This window comes from Agelaius phoeniceus, chromosome 8 (genome assembly GCF_051311805.1).
Source record: "Agelaius phoeniceus isolate bAgePho1 chromosome 8, bAgePho1.hap1, whole genome shotgun sequence".
In the NCBI taxonomy this organism is placed as follows: Eukaryota; Metazoa; Chordata; class Aves; order Passeriformes; family Icteridae; genus Agelaius; species Agelaius phoeniceus.
Genome location: NC_135272.1, coordinates 16073005 through 16099959, shown reverse-complemented (window position 1 = coordinate 16099959; position 26955 = coordinate 16073005). Strand labels below are relative to the sequence as shown.

Here is a 26955-nt window from a genome sequence, read left to right as displayed (position 1 = left end):
ATCCTCTCACCCATAAAATCAGCATAAAATTGACCTAACATTGCCAGATCAGAGAGACTATCTGGAAAGTAATCCTCAGGGAAAAGAAAATTCAGTCTTTGTAAACCTGAAGATACCGTGCATACAGTTGCAGAATCGGATTATGCTTTCTCTTTTTATTTCTGAATCAGTACCCTTTTGTTTCTTCCTCTGCAGCCCTTTTGAGAAGTTGTCCCAAAGATGTGTCAGATGCTTCCTGAGCCTAGCTCCAAAAGCAGGAACCAACATAATCTTTTGAAAACAACTCCAATCTCAGACTTGGATAATTATCATAAAATCCTGAGGCTTTTATAGGTGTTGGGGTTTGGTTTCAGAGAGTAAAGGCATAAAAAGAATATAGTAACTTTCCTTTTTGAAGCACAAGTCACATCAGATTTTCTTACTTAATAAATGTATGGCAAGTACCTACTAAAATAGCCAGTTAAAAGCCAGTAATAACAGCTGCAAAACCCAGCTCAAAGCAGTTGGACAAGTCTTGGAAGGCGTGTAATTTTTGCTGAGTGTAGCACCAATGTTTGTCTTGGATTGAATCAGGAATTTTTTTTTAATGTTGGCTCTTTTTTGTTTTCCTGAAGGAGTATTAAAAGCATTGTTCTTCCTGTTTAGATCACACAAATTTAATTATCCTCTCATGATATAAATATCCTTTCATGATAGGAAAGTAAATGTTGTTATACCTATAGTTGAGTGAACTGGAATTTACTTTAGATTTGTTTTTACCATTTCAAGTGAGGCCAGAGTAGTATGAGAGATCCTTAGTATGAAGTGAAGACGGCAAGATGAGCAGGACACTAAATTCAAGTTTTAGGGGTTTTTTGTCTGTTGTGATATCAGGGCACCAAAAGAACTTAATGTAGCTGTTGGTCTTGTCTGTAGATAACGGGTGGCCCTGTGAAATGCTGTTAGCTCTGTTGGCACCTCATTGATGTGTAAATTTTACCCATGTTTGGACCCCAAGCCCAAAGTTTTGCTTAATTCTGAGATTGTACTTTGCTCATGACTGTCACCTTTTAAAATAACACCCGGAGGTTTTGCTATTGCGATCTGCTTCCTATTTTGAAGCCTGGCAGTTACATTTGCACTAAGGAGAGTGAACAAAAGAAATTACCTTTCTGTCAGATTTCAGAAACCTCAGTGATTTTGTTACTGTGTTACTAAAGCATGCACTGTACTGAATGTTTCTCATGTAACTGTACTTCACATCTGCCAAAATCATCTGCCTGGCTTGGCTGCTGGGAAGAGGCGATGCTGCTGAGCTCCTGGCTGGCGATGCTCCGGCAGCCTGGCCTCACCACAGAGCGGTCCCCTCATCTCCTGGCAGGCCGTGGGCTGCGTTTTGCAATAGAGGCAACTATAAATGGTACTGCAAGCTTGGGAAGTTGTGAACAAGAAATGGGTGATAAGAAACGGAACTAGAGGCAGCTGGTAACCAGCTTGTATTGCACGAGCTGTAGCAAATGCTTGATGCTGGAGTGCTGCCGCATGAAGCAGTCCTGCTCTTTTCTCACCACAACTCCCTATTCCCTAGTTTTAATTCCTTTTTTTCTGGTGCAAACCCAATGGTTTTGGGGAACTGATCTAGTCAATGCTGCCCTGGAAAGTTTCAGACAGTTGGTTTGATCTCGGTCAGTTCCCTCATCTGTAGCTGTGACAGTCTGCACCAGCAGGAGACAGACAGTGCTACAGCTTCACCAACAAGTACCTGGTAGTGGGAGTACAGAGGGATTGCTCTTTCAAAGAGAAATTGATGCTTGAAATGTTTGTGGACATATGGCAGTAGATTTGCAAGCTATGCTAAAGTATTTTTTGGATTCTGCAAGTTTTTAGTGCTTTTGAGCAAGTAATTTATGAGTTACTTAACGTCAAGTATTTGATATGTTACTGTACTTGCTGCTCTTTGGATTTATCAGAGATCATTGTTGATATGTAGCCGCTTTCCTTTTCATGATACTAATTTGGAATAAAAGCAACAGTTCCTTTACAGGATAGTCAAACTGCTCTTGTACCTCATGATTATTGACATTTATTTGCAATTTAAATATGTGCAAAATAGATCAGGACAAAAAGGTCTTTGTTATAAGTACCTGTATTTATTTGCTTTCATATTCTTATAAACGTAGCATCTTATGTCTTGTTTTGTAGAAACAAGTTCAAAAGTTCTTGCTCCCCATAGTAATGGAGGAAGATTCATTGTGCAAAATACACATATTTTATTAAATAATAGCTGTAGAGCCCTTCCTGGATGTTCTTAGGAGAAAAAACAAGCTTGTCCAACAAGTAGAGTCGAATGCCTCAATTTTTATCAAAAATGTCACTTAGATTTGAATTGGATACAAATTAGGTCTAAATTGCATTGAGTTGATTGACAAGTTCAATTTTGTAACATGTTTGAAATGTATGTTCTGCTATTGGCTTAAGATCTGGCCCGGGGTCAAGGGGGAATGCTGACTTTGGATTCCAGCTCCTGGTGGTTGGGCCAGCAGCAAATGTACACGTGCGACACCACCATGCTGAACAGCAGGATTTGAGATCAGCAGCTGGGAATGATACCACAGCAGTGGCATTTCCCTTCTCATTAAATCTCCAGTTTGCACCAGCAAACATGGAGCCTGAAGAAGAGTAGAAACCTCTGTACTTTGCCAAGAGTGGAAAACCCTGTGGTTCTGATAGCAAACCTAGCAATGAGAAGGAAGTTTCTGAGTTACCACACAGTGATGGTATTAGAGCCTGAAGTGGAAATCTGAAGTTTCCCAGACATTGGCTCCTTGGAGGACAGGGATCCAGCAGCTCCTGAGGCAGACAAGAGGTGGCAGTTCCCATCAGGCAGTGTCCTGGCACTTAGTGTTTTGTTTCTCCTTCATTTTCCTGCCCTCGGGCACCCCGAGCTGCTGCTGGCTGCGTGGTCAGTGGCGCAGCTGGGACACGAGCAGGAGGAATTGGAGAGCTCTGCCTCTGGTCCAGCTCTGGCACTGCCCTGGGTCTCCCTGGCAGGAAGGTGGATAATTTCACTTGAAGCAGGTGGACAAACATTGCTGCTAACCTGTTGTTTAGAAGCCTGTGAGGCTTCGTGGGTGTTTGTGGCTGTGTAAACAGTAGCACCTCAGGAAGGGTTTGTGTCAAAGGAGATTAACAGCTTTGGGGGTAGGCAGGGTGAAGCTCATAGTTTGTGTTTTTGTTGAAAGGTTATGGTTCCAATCCTTGTGACAAGGCTTTCAAAACAATATTAAGTGAAGACTAATATGTAGCCTAAATAACTGATTATTTTTATAATTAGAAGTTTGCAAGTGGTTAATGAAAACTTCGAGGTATTGAAATGCTGGTTTAAATGGGTCTGAGGAGAAAACACTGAACCATGCTAGCTTGTCTAAACTCTTCCTTGAGTGTGCTGGTTACATTGGTACTATCTTTAAAACCACAAAGGATGTTTTTCTGTACTTTCATAAAGGCCTTTTTTCCCCTGTTATAATTTTTTGTTCTTTTTTCCTGTGATGAAAAGAGGTTTTCTATCTCTTTATTTCTTAATTGAATTAAAAAGTAAAAATTAAATGTGCTTAAAGAATGAGGTATTTCAGGAATAAAGAATTGAATATGAAAAGAGTTCTTTACCCTATAACCTGCTGCCATATGTAAAACAATAAACATGCACTTTCATAAATATGAAATAAGTCTTTTTAATAATCCAGTATCTTCCTTAGTTTTTAGATATATTTTTGCACTTGCCTCAAAGCTTGATGCTAAGCTGACCCTCTCTTTAATATTAATATACTCTGACTGTAGTACTCTGTTCCTTTGCCTCTGATTAATGCTGTCTGTCAATTATTTACAGATCCAGTGGTACTGTGGAAGTTCCCGGAGGACTTTGGAGACCAGGTTGGAAACATGAGATTCAACTTTTTTTTATGTTAGAATAATAATAAAAAAGCTCTTCTATTCAGCTGCATGGAGGCAGATGCTAATGATAGCAGGGTGGAAGCCTTCACCCAACTGGTGGCTTGGTGATTAGATTGCCTCTGTGACAGGAATACTCAATAGCAGTTGTAGAGCATGGAATCTCGTGCTAATTCTCTGTATCACTTTATTTTTGATATAGACTATTTTATCAGCTGGTCCTGTTGGACATGTTGTTTTTTTAACTGTTTTGGGATTTAAAATGTGGGAAAAATTATCAATAGAACTTCGCTGAACATTGATGTTATAAAAAACCACCCAATCAAAAAAGTTGAAGAGCTACCCATGTATGTCCTCTTAACGTGTCAATTCCTTTAATCCTTTTCAATATAAGATTTTAGGTAGTTATTTAATAATATTTTGGAGATACCCTAGTTATTTGCTTGGGGAAAAAAAAAATCCTCAGACCCTTATAAGAGACTGATCTAAAGTTACTGATTCTGAAAGTGTGAAAATCCTATGTTCCATCTATAATTAATCCTCAAAGGAAAGTTTATACATACAGGACTGATAGATTATTTCACTGTTTGTAGTGACAGCAAGCTATTAATTAGTGTGTTGGGTTTTTTGCCCCATGACTATGTTATGAAAGTTATTAATATTAAAATCTAATGAAATTACTAGATTTTATTATTTCAGCAACTTCTACAAGAGTTTCTTGCATGGGAATATTTTTATTTTCATAAAAGAAAATATATAAAGCAACAAAAGATAATAAATATCTCTGTCCCAATGGCTTCTTTGCATCTTGTTTTTATACTAATATTGAGGCAAACATATTCTTCATTGGTAATATCACCACAGTGGATGATCTGAAAGTCTTGTTGTACAGCAGGTGTTGATAAATTGTTGATTTTTTTTTAATCAATAGTACAAGATTCTATATAGACAGCTATAAGGTGATTCATGATGAAAGGAATAAATATACAAACATAGAAAGTAGAGTGTGTGGTTCAGGAATAGCATCAGTCAGAAATGTGCAGCCTGTAAAACAGTGACAAATGAGCAAAGTGTGTTGTTATATGTTCTCAGCTAGGCATTCAGCAAGTTTTGATAATTATCCTGGCTGCAGGATGATCATCTTCATTGTCATTTAAATTCTTTTTTTCTAGTTTGTTTTGTTCTTTTTCCCTAAGAAAGACTTGATCTTAAAAAAAATGAAAAGAGAAATTATGTATGAAGAAAAATGGGAGCTTATTGAGGAAGTCGAAGGTTATTCAAAGAACAGCTGGTGTAGAAAAATGATTAGAAGATGAAGCCCACTAAAGACTGGAGGGGAATCCTACAAAGATGCAGTAGACATACCTAATCTATAAACACCAGAGGCCTCAGGCAGCACTCTGCCTTTGGGCTCTGAAAAACCTGTGCCTGCACACAGTGTCTCAGTTGTGTAGGGTCTCTGGCATTTCAAGTAAATTGCTTGTGTTCCTGGAAAAAAGGGTATTTTAATCCTCCTTGCAAGGGAAATTTTCCTATTAAAACCGCTGGATTTAAACAGAATATATAGCAGCTTCTGAAGCAAACCCCTTCTGAGCCAAGTCATGAAGTGAAATCAGCAGAAGCCTTCTCTGCATGTGTGCATGTTGAACTGGGTAGGTTAGGATTGCAGACCTGAGTATCCACCAGATTTAATCTCTTTAAAAATCAAAACCCCACTAAAACTATCAGGTCTAATTTCCATGAAAGCTTGTGGGGAGAATGTTAAAGAAAAAAAAAAAAGAAAGAAAAGAAAAGAATATTCTCTGTTCTGTTTTTCAGTCATTTCTATTTTAAATGTAAAATGTGTGAGTTAGTTTTTGGATGTATCCCAAAGAATCATCTTTCCTAAAATTGAAGGGCTGTCTGTTTGCACAGTGATGTGATAACAGTGGGCAAAATATTTTCCTCTTTTCCTGAATTTTTCTACAGTTTATCATGTCACCTTTTTGTTGCTTTCATAATCCAAAGAAAACTTGTCTAAGCCATTTTGACATTTTCTTCCTCTTTCTCACATTTCTCCTCTAAGTATGTCTGAACTTCACAGTGCTTGCTCTTCTCTAATCTTCCGTTTTTCTTCTGCCCTACCATTTTCTTTGATGCTGGTCAATATTCTTTTGGTGCAATTTTTTCTTAAATATTGCCTTTCCAAACTCCTGTTTTGTTAAACATCTGATCTGTTGTGGATAAGATGTAGAAACTAGAGTTGATCAGGAGGAAGACAAGACCAGGGATTTGTCATAATTACTTACAGTCTGTCAAGTAAAGGAAATATTAAGGCATGGTTTTGGTACCACAAAAGAATTTGCAAGATTCATTGTTGATTTCCTTATCTGCCCTGACTGCAGGGAAACCACTTATTTTCTCTCTGGTAATTCCTCAGATGCCAGAATAAGAAGGAAAAGAGAAAAACATGGAGTGGAGGAGGAAAAAAAGTAATGCTTCAAGGCAGGAAATGAAAACACTTCTCTTTGCCAGGAGTGTTTCAGAAAGTGTTTTTGCCTTTTTTTTTCATTGAATTTTATTTTATTTTTTGAGGTGGGTGTAGTTCCATTTTTAGTAACTCTCAAAACTGTCAATGAAAAAATGAATTCATACCGGTTAGAATTCAAAGTACAAAGAACCACACTACCATTTCAAAGGAAGTATTTATTAAAAAGTGCCTCAAGAGCCAGAAGAACTAATCTGTTTGAGACATCTTAGAATTAGAAGTTACTGTTGTACTGGCATTAGTGCTATAAAAATGAGTTTGACCATGTGGAAAAAGTTGTGAATCATCTCAGCACCGTAGGAAAAATGTGAAGATTTCTGATTTGAGCATATATAGGTCTTCTGTGGTTATCCTCCAATGCTCAAACTTGGATAAAGAATGAGCTGTAGCCATTTAATAGGATTTTTTTTTCTTTAAAATGTATTTTGAATGTATATTCAATGTATATTCCTAGAAGCACTATCTTGTAGTATGTTCAAATATCCCCTTCATGCAAAATTTCCCATTATAAAAGATCAGTATATTTTAAATCTTCACATTTCTAGTTTGTTTATTCGGACTGGTGAAACTAGAGTTTCATTTCAGCCTTACAAGCCCATTTTTAAATGGAAGGCTGTAGAAAAAATATTAATGCTATGATATCTGGAAAAAAAAGTCCACTTGTTTTTAAGGAGAAAGTATTTTAAGGGCTTTAGAAAAGCAGCCCAAATGAAAACAACACCTTGGCTTCCAAACAGAATACTTGCTGGCTGTTGAAGAAGAAAACACATTCTGCAGAAATTGATGTCGCCGGGCAGAGCTGCGTTCTCCTGGCACTGGCTTGTCTGCTCGTGGCAGTGCAGTCAGCAGCAAAGCCCTACTGATGTCACACGTGTCCACATGTCTCCACTATGGCTTTGTTCGTGTCTGTTAGCAAATAAAAACACTGACACTCCCACCAGCTTCTCTGAGTTGAAACATTCCTGGGAAAAGAGTGGTGTTAGCATAAGGAAGGAGGAGAGCACAGTGCCGACAGCAGCAGCAGCAGGTAGTGCCTGGGCAAGAGGTGGCACTGCCTCCTGTGTTGGCTTAACCTTTGGGGCATGTGAGGTCAAACATTTCTTATTAATTTAGTAATTACAGGTATGTGGGGCATTATTTTTAGCTGTGTAAGAATTCAGTAGCTTTTTAATCTGACCACCTATTGATCTGAAGTGATTTCTACCTGTAGTATGTGGTGTCCATTGAATAGTTCTCATTCTTTGCCCTTTAATCACACAATATTTTCTAATTTCAGTCTGCAACTTCTCTGCTGGTGAAAAACATCTCACCAGGAAGGTGACATAAATAGCCAAAATCAGGAGATGGTCTTACCAGAAGCCACTTTAGTACTAAATATGTCAAGGGGTTATTAACTGAAGATGTGGGTTAAGAAGGAATTCAGACTCTGCATTAAACTGTTGGTTGTGTTGCAGATTTCATTCTATCTTCTCTTGCTCTCTAAGACAAGCAGTGTAAATCTGCTTTTCCATGTCACCCAAACCCTGCAGATGAGTAATGGGTAAGGGATATGGCATCCCACATGAGGAATTTCTGCTGTTTTCTCTGAAGTTAGGGTAATGCTCTTTATGTTACTATCTCATATTTTACATAACATCTGGGTTTTAGTTTTACTGTATCACATTATGCAGATGTCATCACTGAATTGTGAGCTTTGTATCCTGCAGTGACCCAAACTTAAGTCTGATACTATACATGTAAATCTACCCAGTTTGAGTGAAAATATTTGTCTACATAAAGATGTACAGGTGCCTATGCAGTTGTTTAAAGGATAAATCCTCAGAAGTACCAGTGTGTGGGTCTTCCCACAGCATAGCACCAATCACACACTTGACTTTCAATGTATGTTTTAACTACTGAAAGTTAAGCCTGGCTTAAGAGAGCATCTGATTGGAGACAAAAGGCTCGGTTTCTTTCAGGATGGAATATTTAATTAAATGGATCATGGCAGCAATTACATAAATGAGGTCACCATTAAAAAGATTATATTCTTTTTTTAAAGATTTAAATAATAGCACAGGTTGGCTATTTATTTTTGTTGGTTTTTTTCAGTATTCTCCAGAAGCAAGCTAAAATCTGTTCTCTGGGTCAAACAAATGTGTGGAAGCCAGCAGTGAGATGTTGTGTTCCTCTGTGCTCTGGTAAGAGAGCAGCAGGAGCCCAGGAGGTATGAGGCTGTTTACACTCCCTCCAAGGCTGCAGGCGTGCTGTTAGGGGATGCATCTCACCAGGTTTCTGCATGAGATGGCTTTGTTCTTGTATTCTGATGAGGCATTAAATACATGTTTAAAAATGTTTATGCTAACTAGATAGGTGCTTGCTTTGTGGGATTGTTTTTATCAGGAAATCTTACAAAGGGTTTGGTGATTTTTTTGTTTGTTTATTAATAAGTATGATTGATATTTGGGTGCATTGGTATGAGAAAGGAGGAATCAATCTAATGAGATTAGTAATTTTCAGTAGTGTTTTTGTCTAAATGTTGCACATTATATTTAGTTAAGGGATATTTTCAAACTTGAATCTTTGTGGAAAGCAATTAGCCCTGCTGAGATGATGGCAACGTTACAATTTTGTACATTGCAAGAGAGCTTTATCTGCTTAAGATAAAGTTTATCTGGTTAAGATAAAGTGATTTTCTGACACTTTGCATTTGGAAGACACTGTTTTTATTGAAAAATACTGTGTGTGTAAGGCAGTAATGCTTTTTGTCTATGCAAATCCCAGCTGATGGATGATCAGCAGGAAAACATTCAGAGGTGTATTTATAGTTGCTAACTGCACTGTGTGAACAGAAAAGATCTGTTCAGTGCTGATAAATATTCTGTGGAACAACTGCCCATGAAGACATGCTGGGAACACCCAGAATCACCGAGACCTTTACATCATGCAAGATGTGAATATTCCAAGATGCTTTCTCAACTTTTTCTTTTAATTCTTCCCAACAGAGACAGAATAAGTCCTTGAGACTTTTAGTTTTTAAATTTTAAAAATTATAAAAGACCAATATAAAAAACTTGGTATTTCCTTGAAATTTTGAGGACAGGTGGCAACATGAAGTATGCTTGTTCTCAGAATTGTGGGAGTTTTGTTTTATAGAGCTTTTAAGTTAAAAATGTTGAACTTGATCAGCATATGGTACTGGCTAACCTCATCTCTACCAGCTCTTTTGTTATCTTGTTATTGTTACAGGTCTTAATGACAGTTGTAAGCCATAGTTCTGGATGCAGGGGTTAGTCCACCCTGGGGAGGAGAGAGAGAAACAGCAGTGTGGATTATGGAAATATGAATTGATCTAAAAAGCAGCTCTCTTGTAACAGAATGGGACTCAAAGAAAGACTGGGGAGAAGCTGGTGAAAAGACGATGGAATATGATGTGAAAATGATCATTTGAATGCTTTTCTTTTCATTCCCAGCTGCTGTGTTCTGGTGAAAAGGCACACATTTGTATATCTTAAGGCTGGGTGAAAAAGGGCCAGATGAATGGAATTACTTGTTAGATATGTTTTCATTTTGAGTCAAATAAATTATGTGCATTTTAATAGACTGTCTGCATATGTTAGCCATTTTTTAAAATCATACAACTGTGATATTGGGGGACTACGTTTTGTAGAAGTAGTTTTTTCTCTGTTTGCTCAAATAAGTATAGAATTAGTATTTGACTGTCCTTCAGATATTCTCTATCAGCCTATCGAAAATAACTGTTACTGGTTTGGATTATTTCAAAGCCAAATAAGATTCCAGCCTATGCTGATGTGCCAAACCAAAGAAGAAAAAATTAACTGATGGCTGAAGTAGTGATGACAATCATTTGGAACACCTTCCAGAAAGACAGCCAAATTGTCATGTGTGGTGTCATTGTTGATTGACCTCAGCTGCCCTCAGAATATTCCAGTCGAATATCCCCTAATTCCTTATTCTGGGATACCGTATGCTTTCTCCTCTGCTTCCTTAGTACCCTCATTCCATTTCAGTCTTTGATTTGTTGCCTCTCTTACTCGCAGCATTTTGTGCCTCAGGCTTACTCTGCTGCACTTTTAGGAGCTTCCTATCCTTTCTGTATTAAATAGTGGATGTAATATTCCTGAACCCTGTGTTTGGTTCTTGGCTCTTCTTCTGCCTTTCCTGATGATAGTTTTCTGCAGGACTTGGAGACCATTTGAGGTACTTTGGTTCACTGTTACTGCTACAGGTATTTCAAGTGTCACTTCAAATAATTTGTTGATATTTTGTTAAATAAAATACTCTTTAACATATTGCATATATTAGGAAATGGTTTGGGATCAAAGTGCATAATCCACATGTGATGAAATCAAGGAACCAGGAAAAGAACAAGACTTGATGGGACTAAAATCAAGAACAGGAGCAGCAATGCAAGGGTGATTAGTGGGCTGCAGCTGGAAGGATCCAAGACACTTGGTTTGGGATCTTGGACCAGGAATAAGGGAAGGTGAAGCAGTTCCAGGCAGGTGATCAGCAAAGGAAATACCTTAATCCATCAAAATATAACTATTTCTGGTGCTCAGTACTTCTGTATAAGTTTTCAAGGTGTGTGAACTACCTGGCTGGTAGACTCTACTTGTTTCTCCCCTAAGCAGAGGTGTTGAGGTTTTGGTTTTTGTGTGTCTGTTTCTGTGTGCAGTCATTAATTAATGTACAGTTGGTAATGAAAGGACCACATATGAGAAATCATCTGTCTCTGAGGGTACAGTGCACGCTTATTTCTGCCCTTTAGCCTTCACTAGGCACTAATGACAATGATTAGAGAAAATTTACTGGGCCAATGAACACTCACGGCACCCATTCTTGAATTTTAAACTAAATTTTGGAAGAGGGAAGACTTCTTTCAATTGATAGAGAAGTTCTACTGTAGGAACATGAGTTCTGCTACTTTTTCAATAAGCGTCATGAATGCTAGTTTAGATTTATGAGTGTCTCCCCTGAGAAACACATGGGCAGTTTCCTTCTTCTGATCAAAATGAAGGAACTGAAAAACTTCTTGGCTGGAGCTGCTTGTGCTGCCTGGCTTGCTGGTGAAAGCTGCTTCCCTCCTGTCTTAGCTGTTCAGAGTTGGCTTATGCTGTATCAGAGGTCGGAGCTAAGCTGATTGGCAGAGTGCTGAGGTGGCTGACTGATGCTCACGTGCAGCAACACCAGCCTGCAATTGTTGCAGAGTAATTGCTGGCAGTAAAGCTGCCAGAGGCTTTGTGCAGGGAGCCAGAAGGTCTGGACAGGCTCAGCTATAGGTAAAGTGAATGTACATTGCAATCTTCTAGGGAAAAGACGCCCAGTTGTATGTCCCCTGCACTTTATTTTTTGGGATAATCATCTTTCTGCATTGGGTAACACTAGGGGCAAGTTAACACTTTAAATTTATGCTTGTTTGCTTCTTCCCTTTCTCTCTTTGGTCTGTAGTTGTTTCATTTTCCTTCCGTTTTTCAACACACTTGATAATATCTCAATTTAGTACTGAAAAACTATTACTGCAAGCAATTCTTACTGAACTGCACTGTGATGAAGCTTAGAATGTAACCTCTGCTGAGTGTAAAAGAAGAAATGTTTCCTTTATAAAAATGTCACAAATAATTTTATTTAAGGAATTACAATTCTGACAGGTTCCTTAGAAGCTGATTTCCTTTCTCAGTTCCTTTTCTTTTGGCTGTAGATTCTTGTAGCCCAAGAAAGTCAGCCCCACATGTCATTGGTTTCAGTACCCTGTACAAGGTGATGTGTGGTTCCCTGACTTCCCCTGCTGCTGACCCAGCCATGGGAGCCAGCATTGTCCCACAGGGCTCCACATTTAGGCTTGGATGAGCCCAGACAAGGGTTTGGCTTTTGGACTGTCTCACCTTGTTTATCTGCATAAATCACTCTCTGCTACAGATGCTTTCTCTCAGCGTGGCACTCAGGTTGTTCCCTAATTTACCTGATGCTCGGATTTCTGACTACTGAATTGCCAGTGAAATCAGGATTTCTTCATGGCCTGTGCTGTGCAGCCATTTTATGAAATAACCAATGGGAAGTTGTGATTCTGGAAGAGCATCTCCTGGTGCTTACAAGACAATCTCTTGCCCATCCTGAGCAGGAGCAGTCTGCAGGGCTGGTGCTGACCTCTCTGTGTACACAGTACTGGGTATTTACTGGGCTGGCCAGCTGTTCACTAAAAGCTTTGTAGGCAAGGAATGGCATCCTACTATTTACAGACACTCTGTTTCTGGACTTGTCTTTTAAGTAACTAATGCAGTACTTAGGGAAAAAATATTTGGAATATATTTGGAACAAAATATGCTTGGAATTAAAAATCAACTTGAAATATATCAAGTCACATCTGGAGTAGAGTTTGTCGTGCTTGAAATGTTATGATTTTTTCAGTATATTTCATTTTCATGCTAATGCAGATAGTCATTATCTGTAGTGTTTTTTATAGTTCATTTTATAAATAGCCTTTCTTGGTGGCTGAAAAGGAAATCTTGCAAATAGGAGCCTTTTGACCAAAGTGTCAACTACACTCTACTCATGATATTCTTTGATACTGTTTTGCAGACATTTCTGAGACTGCAATCTTCACTTTAAAGCATTATATTGAATAGATAGAGTTGGGTTTATTGCAAATAGGTTCAGTTCTGTCCCTTGCTGTCAGCATATTCAAAGGTGGAATGAAAAAACAACAGGTAAAACAAATAATTATGAACCAGTTTTTCAATTTGTGATTTCTTTGACAGTAATTATTTTTTCACAAGTGGTGAAACAGCATCTGAACAGGATGTGCAGGAGGTTCTCAGCACTGCTGCCAGACTTGCATCTTAACTGCTGTTGTAAGCAGGGGGAGATGTGAAAAAGTCTTGAGTGAAACAAATATTGCTGACCCCTTAGCTGTGCTGGATGACTTGGGGATTTTAACCTGACCTTCTGAGACTTACTTATTTGGATTTAGAAAATGATGTCTCCTGTGATTCTAGTTAAGAGAACTCCTCTGTTGAGTTCCCAGATAGTGTTAGAGATATGGAAAGTATTTATTAATAAAAGGCCACTTTTCACCTACTGCATGGTGAAAGAAAGTTGTGTGCCATACAGTGATACAGTGGTGCCCTTTTTTCCTTTTTTTTTTTTTTCTGCAAAATGTAATTAATTTTCTTAAAGGTAGTAAATACTCTACCACCTTAAAAATTAAATACTCCTCACATAGTAATCTCAAGAGTGGAGATGGAAAGACATATTTCCTGTTTTTCCCAACTCTGATACTGCCTAGGGAATGATGATCTCCCTGACATGAGCCAGGGAACTGTGGGAAAACTATTTTTTGCTACGTGGAATACTAATATTACATGCATGCTAGAGATTTGTGGTGAAGTAGTATTTATCTTGTTTTTGTTTGCCTTGCTAATAGTAGAGGTAGATGGTAACATTTGAATCTAAACTTATTCTAAAGGGACCTTTCTTTCCCCTTAGAAGAAGGGGAAAGAAGAGCATTGTCAATTTTTATGTTTTTATTATGAGTTCCAGGAAATTTGAAGAGTTTTTTCTTTAAGCAGGAAAATTAACCTGTGCTGAACCTCATGTTGGTTTTATTCTGCTATTTGTAACTGAGCTTGTTATTTTAATTGAGTCCCTGTATACTATGCTGGACACACCTGTCTGAAATAGGCTTTATTTTTGTCTGGTTATGTGATGAGATTCAGGAGCAAATAGGCAAGTAGCGACTCCAAGAATTTAAAATTTAGTAAAATCTCTGAATTTTAAAACTTACTCTGTGGTAGTTTAGAAAGTCTTATGCCTCAGTCTTGTAGGACAGTGAGATTAATCGTGCAGGATTAGCTTTCCTTCTTGTGAAGTGCCTTTGAAAGCTGCTGTGAGAGCAGTAAAAAGTGTGCTGCCTGGGACAGCAGCCTTAGTCTGCTCTACAGGGCAAGAACATTCTGTAGCATACCTCCAGCTGGAGTGCACCACACCCTGGTCCTTCACTGTTCCAGTCCTTAAGGTTTTTCTCATTCCTTTTTGTGTGTATTTTACATGCTGTTGGTTCTCAGTGATGCTGCAACAATCCACCTCCAAGCTCAGTCACAGGGACAGCTGACCTTGGGGCCTCCACTATCACCTCCATGAGTTACTTGTTGATGTGATTTTGCTTCTCTGAGATCTCAAGCTCATCCCATTACCTTGTTGTCTAAAGTCTTCCTGTCCTGCTGCCTCATCTGTCTGTGTGCTTACCTGTGCCCTTGTTGCTGTGTAGAGCACAAAGTTACCAGACAAAGCTACTAAAAATCTTCAGCTGCCTGTCTGGCATCTTCTCCTGAGGCATGTAACTGAATGGTGGCCAGGTGGAAGCAGGAACAAGAGAAATTAAATCTATCTGAAATTCTGTAAGTGATCTCATCCTCCTTTGCAGGTATTCAGCTTCTTAATCATTTTACACAATGGATATTTCTCTGAATAAGCTTTTGAATGATGCAAACACCTTTTAGAGAGCAAGTAGTCACAGGGCTCTGTGCTTAAGTGTTACGAGCAACCCGATTCCTCTGAATGTCAGTCATTAGTCTGTAGGGCCTTTTCAGTTGTGGTTTACATGTTAGCCAACTAAATGAGGATCAAAAATTGTTCTCAGCAGTGGAGTGGAATTTGTTCTGTGGGTCAAAACAATCTGTGGTTGTAGAAATGTACACGTAGCTCAGTTTAGTGGAATTTTAATCTTGCTTGAATCCATTAGTGACAACTTCTGCTATGTGGTCCAGAATCTCCTTCCTCTTTGCATGTTTGTCAGGGATGTATGAAGTGTTACGTGGCAGCTGTATTGACATAGAAAGAACTGTCAAAAACCACAGCGCTATCTGCAAGTTAGTCTGAAAATTGTTAGCTGGAAAGATCTTGTCTATTTTTAGGGAGCTGCGATTGCACAAATTTTCTTATCTGTCTTCTGTGAATAGAAGTGTTGCAGCAGGTGGAGCTTAGAGGGTGCATCTAGGGCTCTGTGTTTTGCCACCCACACTGAGACTCCCACGTCACACAGTTGTGTTACACCCATCTTGTGGTGTCACACTGCAAATGAAATGGTGAGATGTGCACAGGACTTTGGTGGGACTGCCCTGTGGATATGAATAGCAAGACAATTAGTATTAATTTTTATGTAAAACAGTTTCAGGAAATTCTTCATAATTTGTCTTTAGATCTAGAGGAAATCTGAAATATCTGAAGGCAAAAGTGCCTTAACTGGTCAGTTAATTACTGACCATGTTTCTTTCTAGACTATGAAGTTATCAGAACCATTCTTCCCACAAAGCTGGCATGTATGAATTCAGAAGCATTTTCTACTGCTGTTTACATTGCTTTATAAAATGCTGATACACAGAATTAGCTGAGCGGGTACCAAAATGAGCAAGGAACACTAAATAATTCCTACCTTTCAGGCTTCTGTAATATCCTCCTATTGTAGAGGCAGTGAGCATGACCAGGCCAGGCTGGAGTTGGACAGTGCAACTGATGAGAGTGAATTAATAAACCATTGCACCATAAGCCTGTGAGAGTGCAGGGTTCTGCTGCTGTGCTGTAGGTATAAAGCAAATATTTTTGTAAATTTCAGTCTTTGTTTAAGCTTTTTGCAAGGGAAGCAGCATGTCACAGTTCACATGATATTATTTTTATGATTTTTCTTTTTTCTCTTGGAGTTTGCATGAGGAATGAGATAGTTATCCTTTAACTTAGCAATTAAACACAATTTTGTATGCACCTGTAGATATTTAGTCAGTGTTTAAAAGCAAAAAGATAACTCTACTTGTGTGGGTCTTAATTTTTTTCTTTTACATCATTATCATCTTCCCCCTGTATACACCTTGTTTATGACACAAGGGCCATTTCTGAAAGTGCTAATACTGTGAGAGCCAGAGGAGGAAATAATCCTGGGACATGTGAATCGAACTATTTTGCTTTTTGAAGACCTCTACAACCTTTTGCCTTAAGAAATAAATACATTTATCAATTTTTATACAATTTTATCAGGCTGTGAATGTAAAAGACAACAAATAATGTTATTCTTTTTCTGAGAGTGTAAATATTGACTCAGGAGGAAGTCCTGGCTGGTTAGAGAGCCTTGAAAATGATGACCCGTTAGGAGACAGAGCTCCAGTTTTATCCAATAGAGAGATTGCTGCGAGTACCAGTTGTAATTGTACACAAATATGTACACAAATGTGTCTGTATAATATCACTTACATTTTAAATTCATCTAGAAGCACCTTGGGGGCTTCTTTTTTTCCATTTGAAAATTCTGACTAGCACCTGTAATTAAGGGAGAAAGCGGAGCCCTGGAAGCTAGGTAGGACTTCCATCTATTGATCTGTGTAAACCTGGCTTATGCTGTCAGGGGAGAAGCAGTCAACTGCTGAGCTGCTTTGTCACTGACATAAGCTGAGAGAGGATTTTTTTTGTATGTGTGTGTGTGTGTGTGTGTCTATACTGTTTATACACCAGTCTATAGACCTGCTGGCTGGTTGAATTTTAAAGAGTGCGGAGGCTTAAAGACTTGTCCCCCGAGGGATGCTCCTGCCAGTTGGGAAGCGGGCAGAGGCCGCTCCGCAGAAGTTGAGCGCGCGCGGCCGCCTGGGGAGGGCCGGGCGGCACCGGGGGAGCCCTGGCCTGTGCTCGGCCCGGGCAGCGCTGCAAAACACACCCGTAATTTTCAGGTTCTTCCGTCAAAATATTGAGCTGATACCTTTGGTTTTTTTGTTTTTGTTTTCTTTTCCTCTCGTGATAATTTATTCTAAGAGGATACAATGGGGAACATAAATGAATACATTTCCATACCCAATTCTGAGTCAGTGCTAAGCTCACCAGGCAGCAATTAAAATCCTTGTTAGTGAGGAGAAAAATTACTTCCTATAGTGTGAGAATAGGTGCAGATTTAGAAAAATAATAAAATACTATTTCTTTGGAACAGGAAAACAAGCTTTATGAGCCTGAAGTGAGAGAGACTATTTGGAAATGTTTAGGAAGTTTCTGAGAAGTTTTGATTAGCCTGTTCTGCTTGCTCTCTTTTGTTAGAGTTTTTTATTGTTACTACTGGTATTGTGTGTGCTTGTTCCTGACTGCAGAAATCAAATGCTTACCTGCCCTGTTTATATTTTGCTTCTCACCCTTCTGCAGTGGGCACTCAGAGCAGGTAGGATGGTGCTTGAGCAGTTCCTTTTGAAGAGTATTCTATGTACTGCTGTTGTTGTTAATGGAGTTCATAACCTTTCCCAAAAACACATCTGTGTCTTTCATGCACTGTATCAACCAAGTAAAAGTTCTAAAGATTCCTTGAAATCTCTTGTATGACTTGCAAATTCTAAAAACATTGACTTCTTGATTGAGTATCACATAAAGGTTTGCTGAGGCACATCATATACCCTTAAAATGTTGCAGCTAACATACGCATGTTGTAGTCACAGGTGTCTTTTTCCTGAACTCTTCCTCTCTTGCTGATTACCTGTGTGGGCTCTTTATATTTTACACTATCCACTGAGCCTCGTGAGTATTTGAAGTAAGTAGTCATTGTAGTGTGTAGGAATTGAAATACACAATTTCCCCTAATGGGAGTTGACTGTCCAACTTGCAGTAAACAGGGTGTTCATGCTGCAGTGCTAACACCTTAAATCAGCTTCTTAAACCCTTATGTTCAGCCCTGGAAATTTGTAATCAATGTGCTCTTTTCTGAAAACAAACCTTGCAGACCAGCTCTTGTATACAGAAATAGAGGTCTGTTGGGCTGCTACAAAAAAGGAATTCTGCAGCTTTGACCAACTGCATGGATGTCAACTGTCTCTTCTTGCTGAAGCATTTCACAGGGGGTTTGTTTTCCCAGCTGGGAGCAAGGAAATAAAACCTATTTTCTAGGATCTTGTAAAGTCGTCGTTTAATATTTGCTGCTAAATGATCTGGTAATTCACTTTTTTTTAAAAAGAAAAACGTTGACTAGTTTGAGAGCATTTTTATATTTTAATTAACACATTTTATTTGCCACTAAACAGCTTCTTAAATAAAATTCTGCACGAAAGAGAGACATTATCCTTTCATACTGTGGTATGAATGTAGATCTGGTGGATTTTGCTCTCCCCCACCCCCTTTCCTTTATTGATAGCAAAGCTTGCTTGTGAGACCCAAAGGGTTAATCATATAAATTTCTGCTTTGGACCAGTAGGCGATTTCCATCACTTTCAGCATTTGACTATGGAACATGTATAGAGTTGTTATACCTCTCTGTAATTCATTCTGCTGCCAACTTCATTCCCTTTTCTCTGCCTGCATTTTAATTGAAACAACATTTGTATTTTTGAGCCAGGATCTGTCAGAAGTCCCTGTGGCTAGTCTGTGGTACAAGTAGCAGCAGACGTGGCTTACCCATATGGTGTGGTGCTTCTTGTAAAATCCATATGGCCTTGTTGAAGGGAATCCCAGCGGGGATGTGAAGGGTGTTAATACCCTTCAGGCCAGGCCTTTCCCTCCTGGGGCTTCTATGGCATTGTCTTTGCAATCTGCCAAAGCACAAACCTAATTCCTTTTTAATAATCAATTATTTCAGTCCAGGAACGTGTGCTGTATTTTTTCTAATCATATATTCCTTGAACTTATGATTTGTTATGAGTATTTTTGGCCATTTTTTAAAAAAGCAAACCTTTCAAAAGCCTTTTCAAAAATCCCCTAACTTCATTTCTTTTGCTTGTATTTTCAGGAAGTGCTGAACAGCGTTCCAAAGTTCTGCTTTCCTTTTGACGTTGAAAGGTATGTGCTACAGTTATCATTTATTTAAAAATATTTCATAGAAAATTATTTTTAGCATAATTACAAGGAAGGATTTAAAGAAAAGGCAAATGTAATGTATTCCCTGAGCTTGCACCTGCCGATGAGAAAACGTACCCTTTGTTCAAGTAAGTATGAAGTCACTAGAAGGAAACTATCACAGCAAAATGTAATCCTTACAGAATTTTAGGAATATCTCTGTCCAGGTAGAGCTACATTCCAGCTCCCAGTTTTGTACACTGTAATTGTGAGCACCATCTGTGTTAGTATAAGGATATAACACAGTTTCCTTTAAGCAGCTTCATTAAAAATGTTACGGTGCACCAGGATATAAAAACTCACTGAGCAGTACAGAAAATGTGTTGTTTGAGTTCAAAGAAATTAAGACTTTAATTACATGGAAGTAGCTGAATATACAATTGATTTTTCTCAGAGAAGAATCCAGACCATTATTTATAATTAATTAGTCCTTACCTTTCTGGTATCAGTTATAGTCTGGTTTTTATATAATGCTGCCAGTCATTTAAATTGTTAATATAAAATGTTTTTATTAATGAAAATATTTATTTGGTCTTGTCAAAATGATTAATGTAATTTATTTAATAGATTGAACTCACTTGGTTTGGAAAACCCTTGTTGTCCGAATTGGCAAAGATTGAATTAAAAGCTTGATTTGCATAATTAATGAAAGATACACCCAGGTAATGTGCTGGCTGAGCCAATTTCAGAACAACATGAGCATCAGTTGTAGATGGCGAGTTGGAGATGAGAAGCATCTATCACATGCACGAAGCTGCTGTCAGTAGAGGAAAAGCTGGTGTGTGGAAAGAGGAAAGAAGAGTGTCTTTGCAGCAAAACACAGTGGCAAAATAAAGATCTTTATAAACACAACTTCCCTGAAGTAAACTAGGCTTATTTAGTCTTTTATAGCTGAATTTAATTAAGTTGTTTGGGTTTTGAACTGGTTAAGCTCACTGTCCTTTAAGCTGTTTTAATGACTTAAGTAATATGGTTGTCAGTGATTGGCTTTAAAGCATTAAAGTCTTTAATGTGCTTAAGATATGTACAGAATTCTGTTTAAAATTGGTAATGAAGATGAATAATGGAAATAAAATTTGAGGTTAACAGAAAAAGGTGAGGTTCTGTTGCTGCCATCCAGTGGCAAGAAGATAATCAGTGGCAGTGAGTAATTATTTTCAAATAAGTTGTCTTACTGTAACTATTTCTGTTGAACCATTCAGAAGGCACTTAGCTGCTGGTATGAAGAGAATGAACTTAATGAACTGTGGGAATACTTGAATTTCTAGCATAGCTAAGTATGTATTTTAGCTGATTATATGTAGGGGTAAAAAACAAAGAAAAAGGGGACAAAAAGGAAAAAGTGAAAGGAAGTTTGTTGTTTGTTAACCCTGTGCCCTCTCCCTGGAGATGCTTTTTGACTGTTGGCTTCATGCTTGACTGTAAAGCAGTGTTCTCAAAAGTGCAAAATTTCTACGAATTTCATAAAACTTGTCAGCTTTCAGGAGTGGAGGCTGCTGGAAGCTGGGGCTCTGCTGGGAGGAGTGAGGCTGCTCAGTCTGGCCTGCAGCCTGCTCAGGCAGTGCCCCGGTGCCTTTAGAACGGGCGCCGCACTCGCAGCTGCCTGCGGAGCTGGAGCCGAGTTCAGAGGGATTGCAGGGAGAACCAAAGGCAACGTGGGATCATGGGAGTGGAGCAGCATGGATGAGGAGGGACAGATCTATTGTGGAGCAAAGGACAGATATGCTGGAAGCTCAGTCAGGAAAGTGGGGACTGTTGCTGGCGAGTTGTTTGTGTGAACAACTTCCTGGCTGCATGATGTGTTTGCCGTTTTATACTCAGCTCAAGTGTTTTCTATAGTGTAGACACACCTTACCAATTGTTTTAAACATAACTAGTTGTCTTCTGCTTTCTCAGTTTAATGATTTTTATTTTGACATTTGGAGTGATAAAGAAAAGGATTGAGAAAAACACTGCTGAAGTTCTTTTTTATAGGGCTTTTTTCCACTGGAGATTTAAGATCTTACAATCATTTTAGTGTTTGTCTAGCCATAAATATGCTTTCCCTTGTCTGATGAATGTATATATGTATATATAGTTTTCCTCTTGTATATAGGGTCATGATAGATGGTGCACCTAATACTCCCAGGGATTTTACAGGCATTTTCAATGACAATTTCTGTACAGAAACATTTGACCTGAAATAGAAAATACCTATTTCGTTTATTGAGTGTATTGTACTGCAGAGAGCATAGCTTCTCAACCTGTAATATATGTATATTTATATACATATATGTAGGATATGTATATTTATTAATATAAAATACTTCAAGCATTGTCTGAACCTATTAAGAGCTAGAAATTACTAGTGCAAAAGTAGTAGCTTCAACTTATATGATGGAATTAAGTATGATTCTGATACTTAATTAAAAAAAAATTTGTTCTATAGATTTCTTCTGGGTTTCTACTACACAGCAGAGTTATAGATAATGGAGTGTTAATTCTCTTATCCAGCTAAATAAAACTAAATAAAGTAAAAAATCTATGTTCTTCAAATTATGGAGAAAGGAAAGTTAAAGCACCAGTAGTAAGATCACTGTCACCCATTTTCTTTCAAGTCGCCTATGTTAATTACTTAAGGAATTGAAAAAGAAAAGAAATGAGATAATCTATTGGATTTTCTTTTATCCACTATCCTGCAATGATCATAGAGATCCAGATTTAGTTCTCACTGTTTGATGCTGCTTGCATCATCTCACTGGGCATACCTTATGCAGATGTTATAAGTAACTGTACACTACTCACACTAATTATCAAAAGTACATACTGTGAATGGTAATTAAAAATCTAAAGGAAACTCCCATTAAATTGAAACTGAAAGTCAAGCCAAAAGAGGCACAATGGTGTAAAAAAATTTCTTTGACCATGACTTAAACTTTGAGTTTTATATATATTTTTTATTGAAAACAAACATGTAAATTGTTACTTCTGGTTATGGCTTACATTTTATTTTAAAGGGATTAAGAAATTAATTACATCATAGAAGTTCTTGAGCATTTGCTCCAAGTACCTATGTCTCTTTTCTGAACAAATTATTTTCTATTTAATAATGGCACAAGTATATAATATTCTAACAGTTTGCATGTATGTATTTACAAAGAAAGACCCTTTTCTTTGGTACTCCATTTATTTATTTTTATATGGTCTAGGATGATTTAACATTTGAGGACAGAGATTTTAATTTCCTTTCAATGTTTGCTAAAGTAATATTAATGCTTCAGATAAAAGCATTTTGTTCTCTCTTGTTGCTTGAATCCTCTGTGCAAATCCTGCATGGCTTGCTTCACTTTTCTTTCTCCAGCAGTCTTTTGTATTTTTCCTCTCAACCCGGAGCTCAGGTGTGACTTTGCAGAGTCCATAGCCCAATCTCCACATCCATCAGTTATGTAACTGGGTGATGACTGGTGAGGATGCAACTTCTCTTGTTCTTTTTGGAGCCATTTCTGGTTCAGCCTGAAGTTGTGCTACGTCACTGCTTGACCCCTCATTTTTATCTGTGCTTTGAACCTCTGCCATTTCTCTCCACCATAAGTACTTCCCTTGCTCCTTTCATTCCTCAGTCTTTTCCCTTTCAGGATGCATTTCTTCTGCTGAATGCGAAGCACGCAAGCCTCTTTTAGCTACTCTTTTGGGAACTGCCTGTAGGAACAGCATGGAGACAGTGATGTGTACCACATTAATTTCTCCATGGTGCTCACCCAGTCATGGGGAAGTGTTGGATTTTGGAGAATAATCAATGATGATGCTGCTGCTGTAGACAATTTCTCCTTAGCAGCAGAATGTCACTCGAGTATGGGAATTACCATGCAGGTTATTTAATTCATAATGTTTTAGGGTGAGTGAGTAATGATAGCAGGAATGACATCAGTGTCATTCTCCTGTTCCTGGCTGATGCCTTTTCTGTTGATATTTGTGGTAAAAGTCTGTGCAGAAACACAGCTATTATCAAGAGAAGTGCAAAATGATGCCTTGAAATCATTGGATTTGTAGATCTTGTGAAAGGCAGTTATAAGATATCTTACACAAAAATTTTGCCTTCAGAGTAAATAGTTGAGAAGGAAAAGTAAATAATGAAGAAAGTATTTCAAGCTGTACAGGTGAAGATAAATGAACTGTAGCATTTCCTGTACCCTTCAGGCACTGCAGTCAGTTTGCAAGGGGGATTGTGAACTCAGAAATGTAGCAGCAGTTACACACAACTGAGTTCTTTGCATCTTGTATCTCACTGTATTATGGCACATGTTTGTGTAATAGTGAATGTGTGTGAGACAAGTGTAAGGACAGGCTGCAGTGTGTGCTGTGAGGAGTGTGACTATTGATTTCACACAGGAGTTGTTTGGTTTCCATGGGTGTGCAGAAGTGCACCTGTCTGAGAGGAAACCTGGATGCTGAGGGAGGCGCCGTGTCCTCCCATAGACCCTTGGCCAGGTGTGATGGGCAGGGTCCTGGGACAGAGCTTCTAGACAGGCTTCTGTTGCAACTGAAATACTCCCAGTGAGACTCTTTACTCAGTAGTTGTGGTTTCTTTAAATGCTTCTGTTGTTATGAAAACATGACCCCATTAATAAGCTAACTGTGCTTTTTATTTGTGGGAATTTTCTTAATTGGTGGTGGCATTGACCACCAATTCTGCAGTTTTTCTCCTGTTTCTTTCTTTTCTTTTTTTTTTTTTCTGAACTGGGAGGCAGAGCTCAAATCAGACAGCTTGGCTGGAACAGAGGAGCTCTCCACACAGGGAACCTGAGCTGTGGACTTATGGATCCTGGAATGGGCATGGAAGTGAAGAAAATAGTCCTTGAAGCTTAGATTTGGGGATAGCAATTAGCTGAAGGAGAATGCCCAGCCTGGTGCCACTGTCTCCCCAGTCTCTCCATCAGCTTGTACCACCCCCTTAACACCTGGTTTTCAAATTCCTGCTTGAAACAGTTTCTATTCTGTTCTTTGATTTGGGAAATTAGGGTGACAGACTGGTGACTGATGGGTTTGGTTTTCCCTATCAGTTTGAGAGTTGTAATACGTGTGAAACTTTCAGGTTTAAGTAGCAGCCATGAAAGCTTCAGTCAGAACTGTGTATATTATTTATATTGGTCAAGGACATGTACATGATATAAGTAACAATAACATTAAGACTTATTTTTAAAAGAAAACAGAAATCTCTATTCCCATGTATAAGGTCTTAAATTTTTTTTAAACTCCTCAAAAATTTCTAAAATTTGAAGAAAAAAATAATTTCAAACATCTTCTGTATCCTAAACAAAATAATCTGGAAGAAGAGCAGTTTTTGTGGAGAGCAAAGGATAAATTTAGTGATTAGATATGCTGCTTTTTGTTTGAAGGAGAGATTCAGTTTCCTGCCTTAATCAACTCTCTCAAGGCTCCCTTAAAATAAGGCCTAAGCAATGGCTGTAGTGTAAACAAAAATCTTTAAAATTACTCTTTACCTACTCTATGTGTACTAAAGAGCCTTTTCTGCATTGTGTAGGCACACAGAAAATTTTAAAACCTATTTTTATTTCTATAGTGAACTGTAATAACCTTGAAAGAGCCCATTGTAGTCTGCAGGGTTAATAAGTATTTACACACATTCTTCATTATTAGTGATTTATTATTATTGAACTAACATTAAAAGTGAGCATGCAGGGCAAGAGTTGAAAGTAAGTCAAAAGCAAGGCAGAGGAAAGAGTGAGGAGAATGTCAGCACTGGTTGGGAACGATTTGTGCCTGCTCTCCCCTTCAAGGGAGCAGATCATGCTCCCTTCAAACAGCTGACTAGAGCGGCATTTTGCAGAAAGGTTTTGCAGCTGGGCTGGTTTATCTTGTGCTCCAATAACAAGTCTGGAAAACATTTTGTTGAGGGAATTCTGGTATATGATAATTTCATTTTATCTGTGCTGGTTTCCATGCTAGGAAAACTTGAGAGGCATCAATGCTGTGGTCCAGGTACCAGGGCCAGGAGCTGCTGCCTGTTGCTGGAGGGGAGACTTGATTTCTGAACAAGCTGAATGTGCTGCAGTGAAACAGAGAGGCACAAACCCCAAGTCACTTGGCCAGTGTCTGCAGGATGGAACATGCTATATATGTGTTAAAGCTGTAGTGCTAGCACTTGTGGAATGTTTTATGTATCTGGTTTATACATTGTGGTCATCTATCGATTGAAATCCCCAATTATCATTGGTTTTTCATGGTAGGGCTTACATATAGTCAGTTTTAATTCTGCTGAAGAGGAGTGAAAAAACAGGCATCCTTGCTGCCCCCACATCTTAAGTGGAGCTCTCAAATTAGAAACTCAGAATTAATTCAGTATTTTAAACTGAGCAGAAAATGTAGTCCAGATGGATGGTTGGTCACTGGCTTCTGTTAGCTGTTCTTTTGAAGCAAACGGGACCAAATGCAAATTTTTGGGTTCTTGTGGAAATTTAGTTTTAGCCTTGGAGTGTTTCTCAAATTGAAAATCTGGGACTTGCTGCTCACATCTCTTTCTAAATTGTGTGGGAAGTGGTTTTCAAGCTGGGCCGCTTTTATGCTGCGTGTCAAACATGGAGTTGCCTCTCTTAAAGAAGCAAAGGGAAGATTGTGATTTGGAGATGGTGAGGTGGCATCAGAAATGCTTCCCACTGAACTCATAACTTGGCTGGGCTATTTTTAATAGAAAATATCAGAATTTATATCTCACTTTTAAAGTGGCCCTGTGTACAGACATTTTGCCTGACATAGGTGTACACAGTACATGAAAATCAATTTGGGTTAGTATAGTTGTGCACAGAGCCTCCAGCCTAACCCTGCCAGGTGTTCCATGGTGTGAGGAGAAGCCAGGACTGGCTGCTGGAAGCTCCAGGGCTCAGAGTGGGACATGGCTGAGCTGAGAGAGGGTGGGAGCAGAGGCAGCCAAGGTCACTGCTCGGAGCATTTCCAGTGCTCCAGCTGAGCAGCTGCTGCTGGTTTTTGTGGGAGCCCCAGGGTGCACAGGGGTGCTGAAACCACACAGCACATTCCATGGCAGTCTGCTCTCTGCAGGAAGGAGCAAAGTGCAGAGATGTGGCAGAGGAAACCGCAGGGGTGGCAGGGGAGCAGTAGGGCCAGGTTATTGATGGCTCTGTGGTGCCAGGGCAGCGTGCAGCATCCCAGCTCCCCAGAACCTGAGCAGGGAGGGACTGGGCACAAGCCATTGAGTATTTACAGTGGTTGAAGAGAGCACTAGATTGTTCCAGGCTGCTGAAGGCAGCTGAGGAAAGTGCTTGTTTTAATGATTTGAGATTAATTACCTAATGAAAAAAGGCCATTACTTATGGATGATTATATTGGAGTAAGTGTATCTTCTAATGTTGTATGCTCAGTACAGGCTTTTGGTTCATTTTAGTCACTTTATGTTCAAGAGGGGGTAAAATAAACTGAAAAGAGTGGGAGACTGTACAGGCTGGATAGTGGTACCATGTACTTAATTTTTAAACCTTTGTCACGCACGTCTTAAACAGTAAAAAATCTGTGTCCTATGTAGCTTCTCTTGCCCTTTGATCAACTGCTACTTTCTTTTTTCCCTAGGGGGGAGATTTTCTATATTTTATTTTGCTGGAGATTTTAAAAAAACCCAAACGAACCCGCAAAACCTCAACAGACCCCTG

General features: G+C 38.8%; 1 protein-coding gene across 2 annotated transcripts in view; it reads left to right on the top strand.

Moving 5' to 3' along the window:
- DENND1B (DENN domain containing 1B) overlaps positions 1-26955 on the top strand; it is a 151048-nt gene that overhangs the window by 35593 nt on the left and 88500 nt on the right. For both annotated transcript variants that reach the window (XM_077182083.1, XM_054638328.2), the window contains exons 3-4: positions 3866-3909; positions 19191-19240. In XM_077182083.1, coding sequence (XP_077038198.1) covers positions 3866-3909; positions 19191-19240 — 94 coding nt within the window. The remainder of the gene's footprint in view (positions 1-3865; positions 3910-19190; positions 19241-26955) is intronic.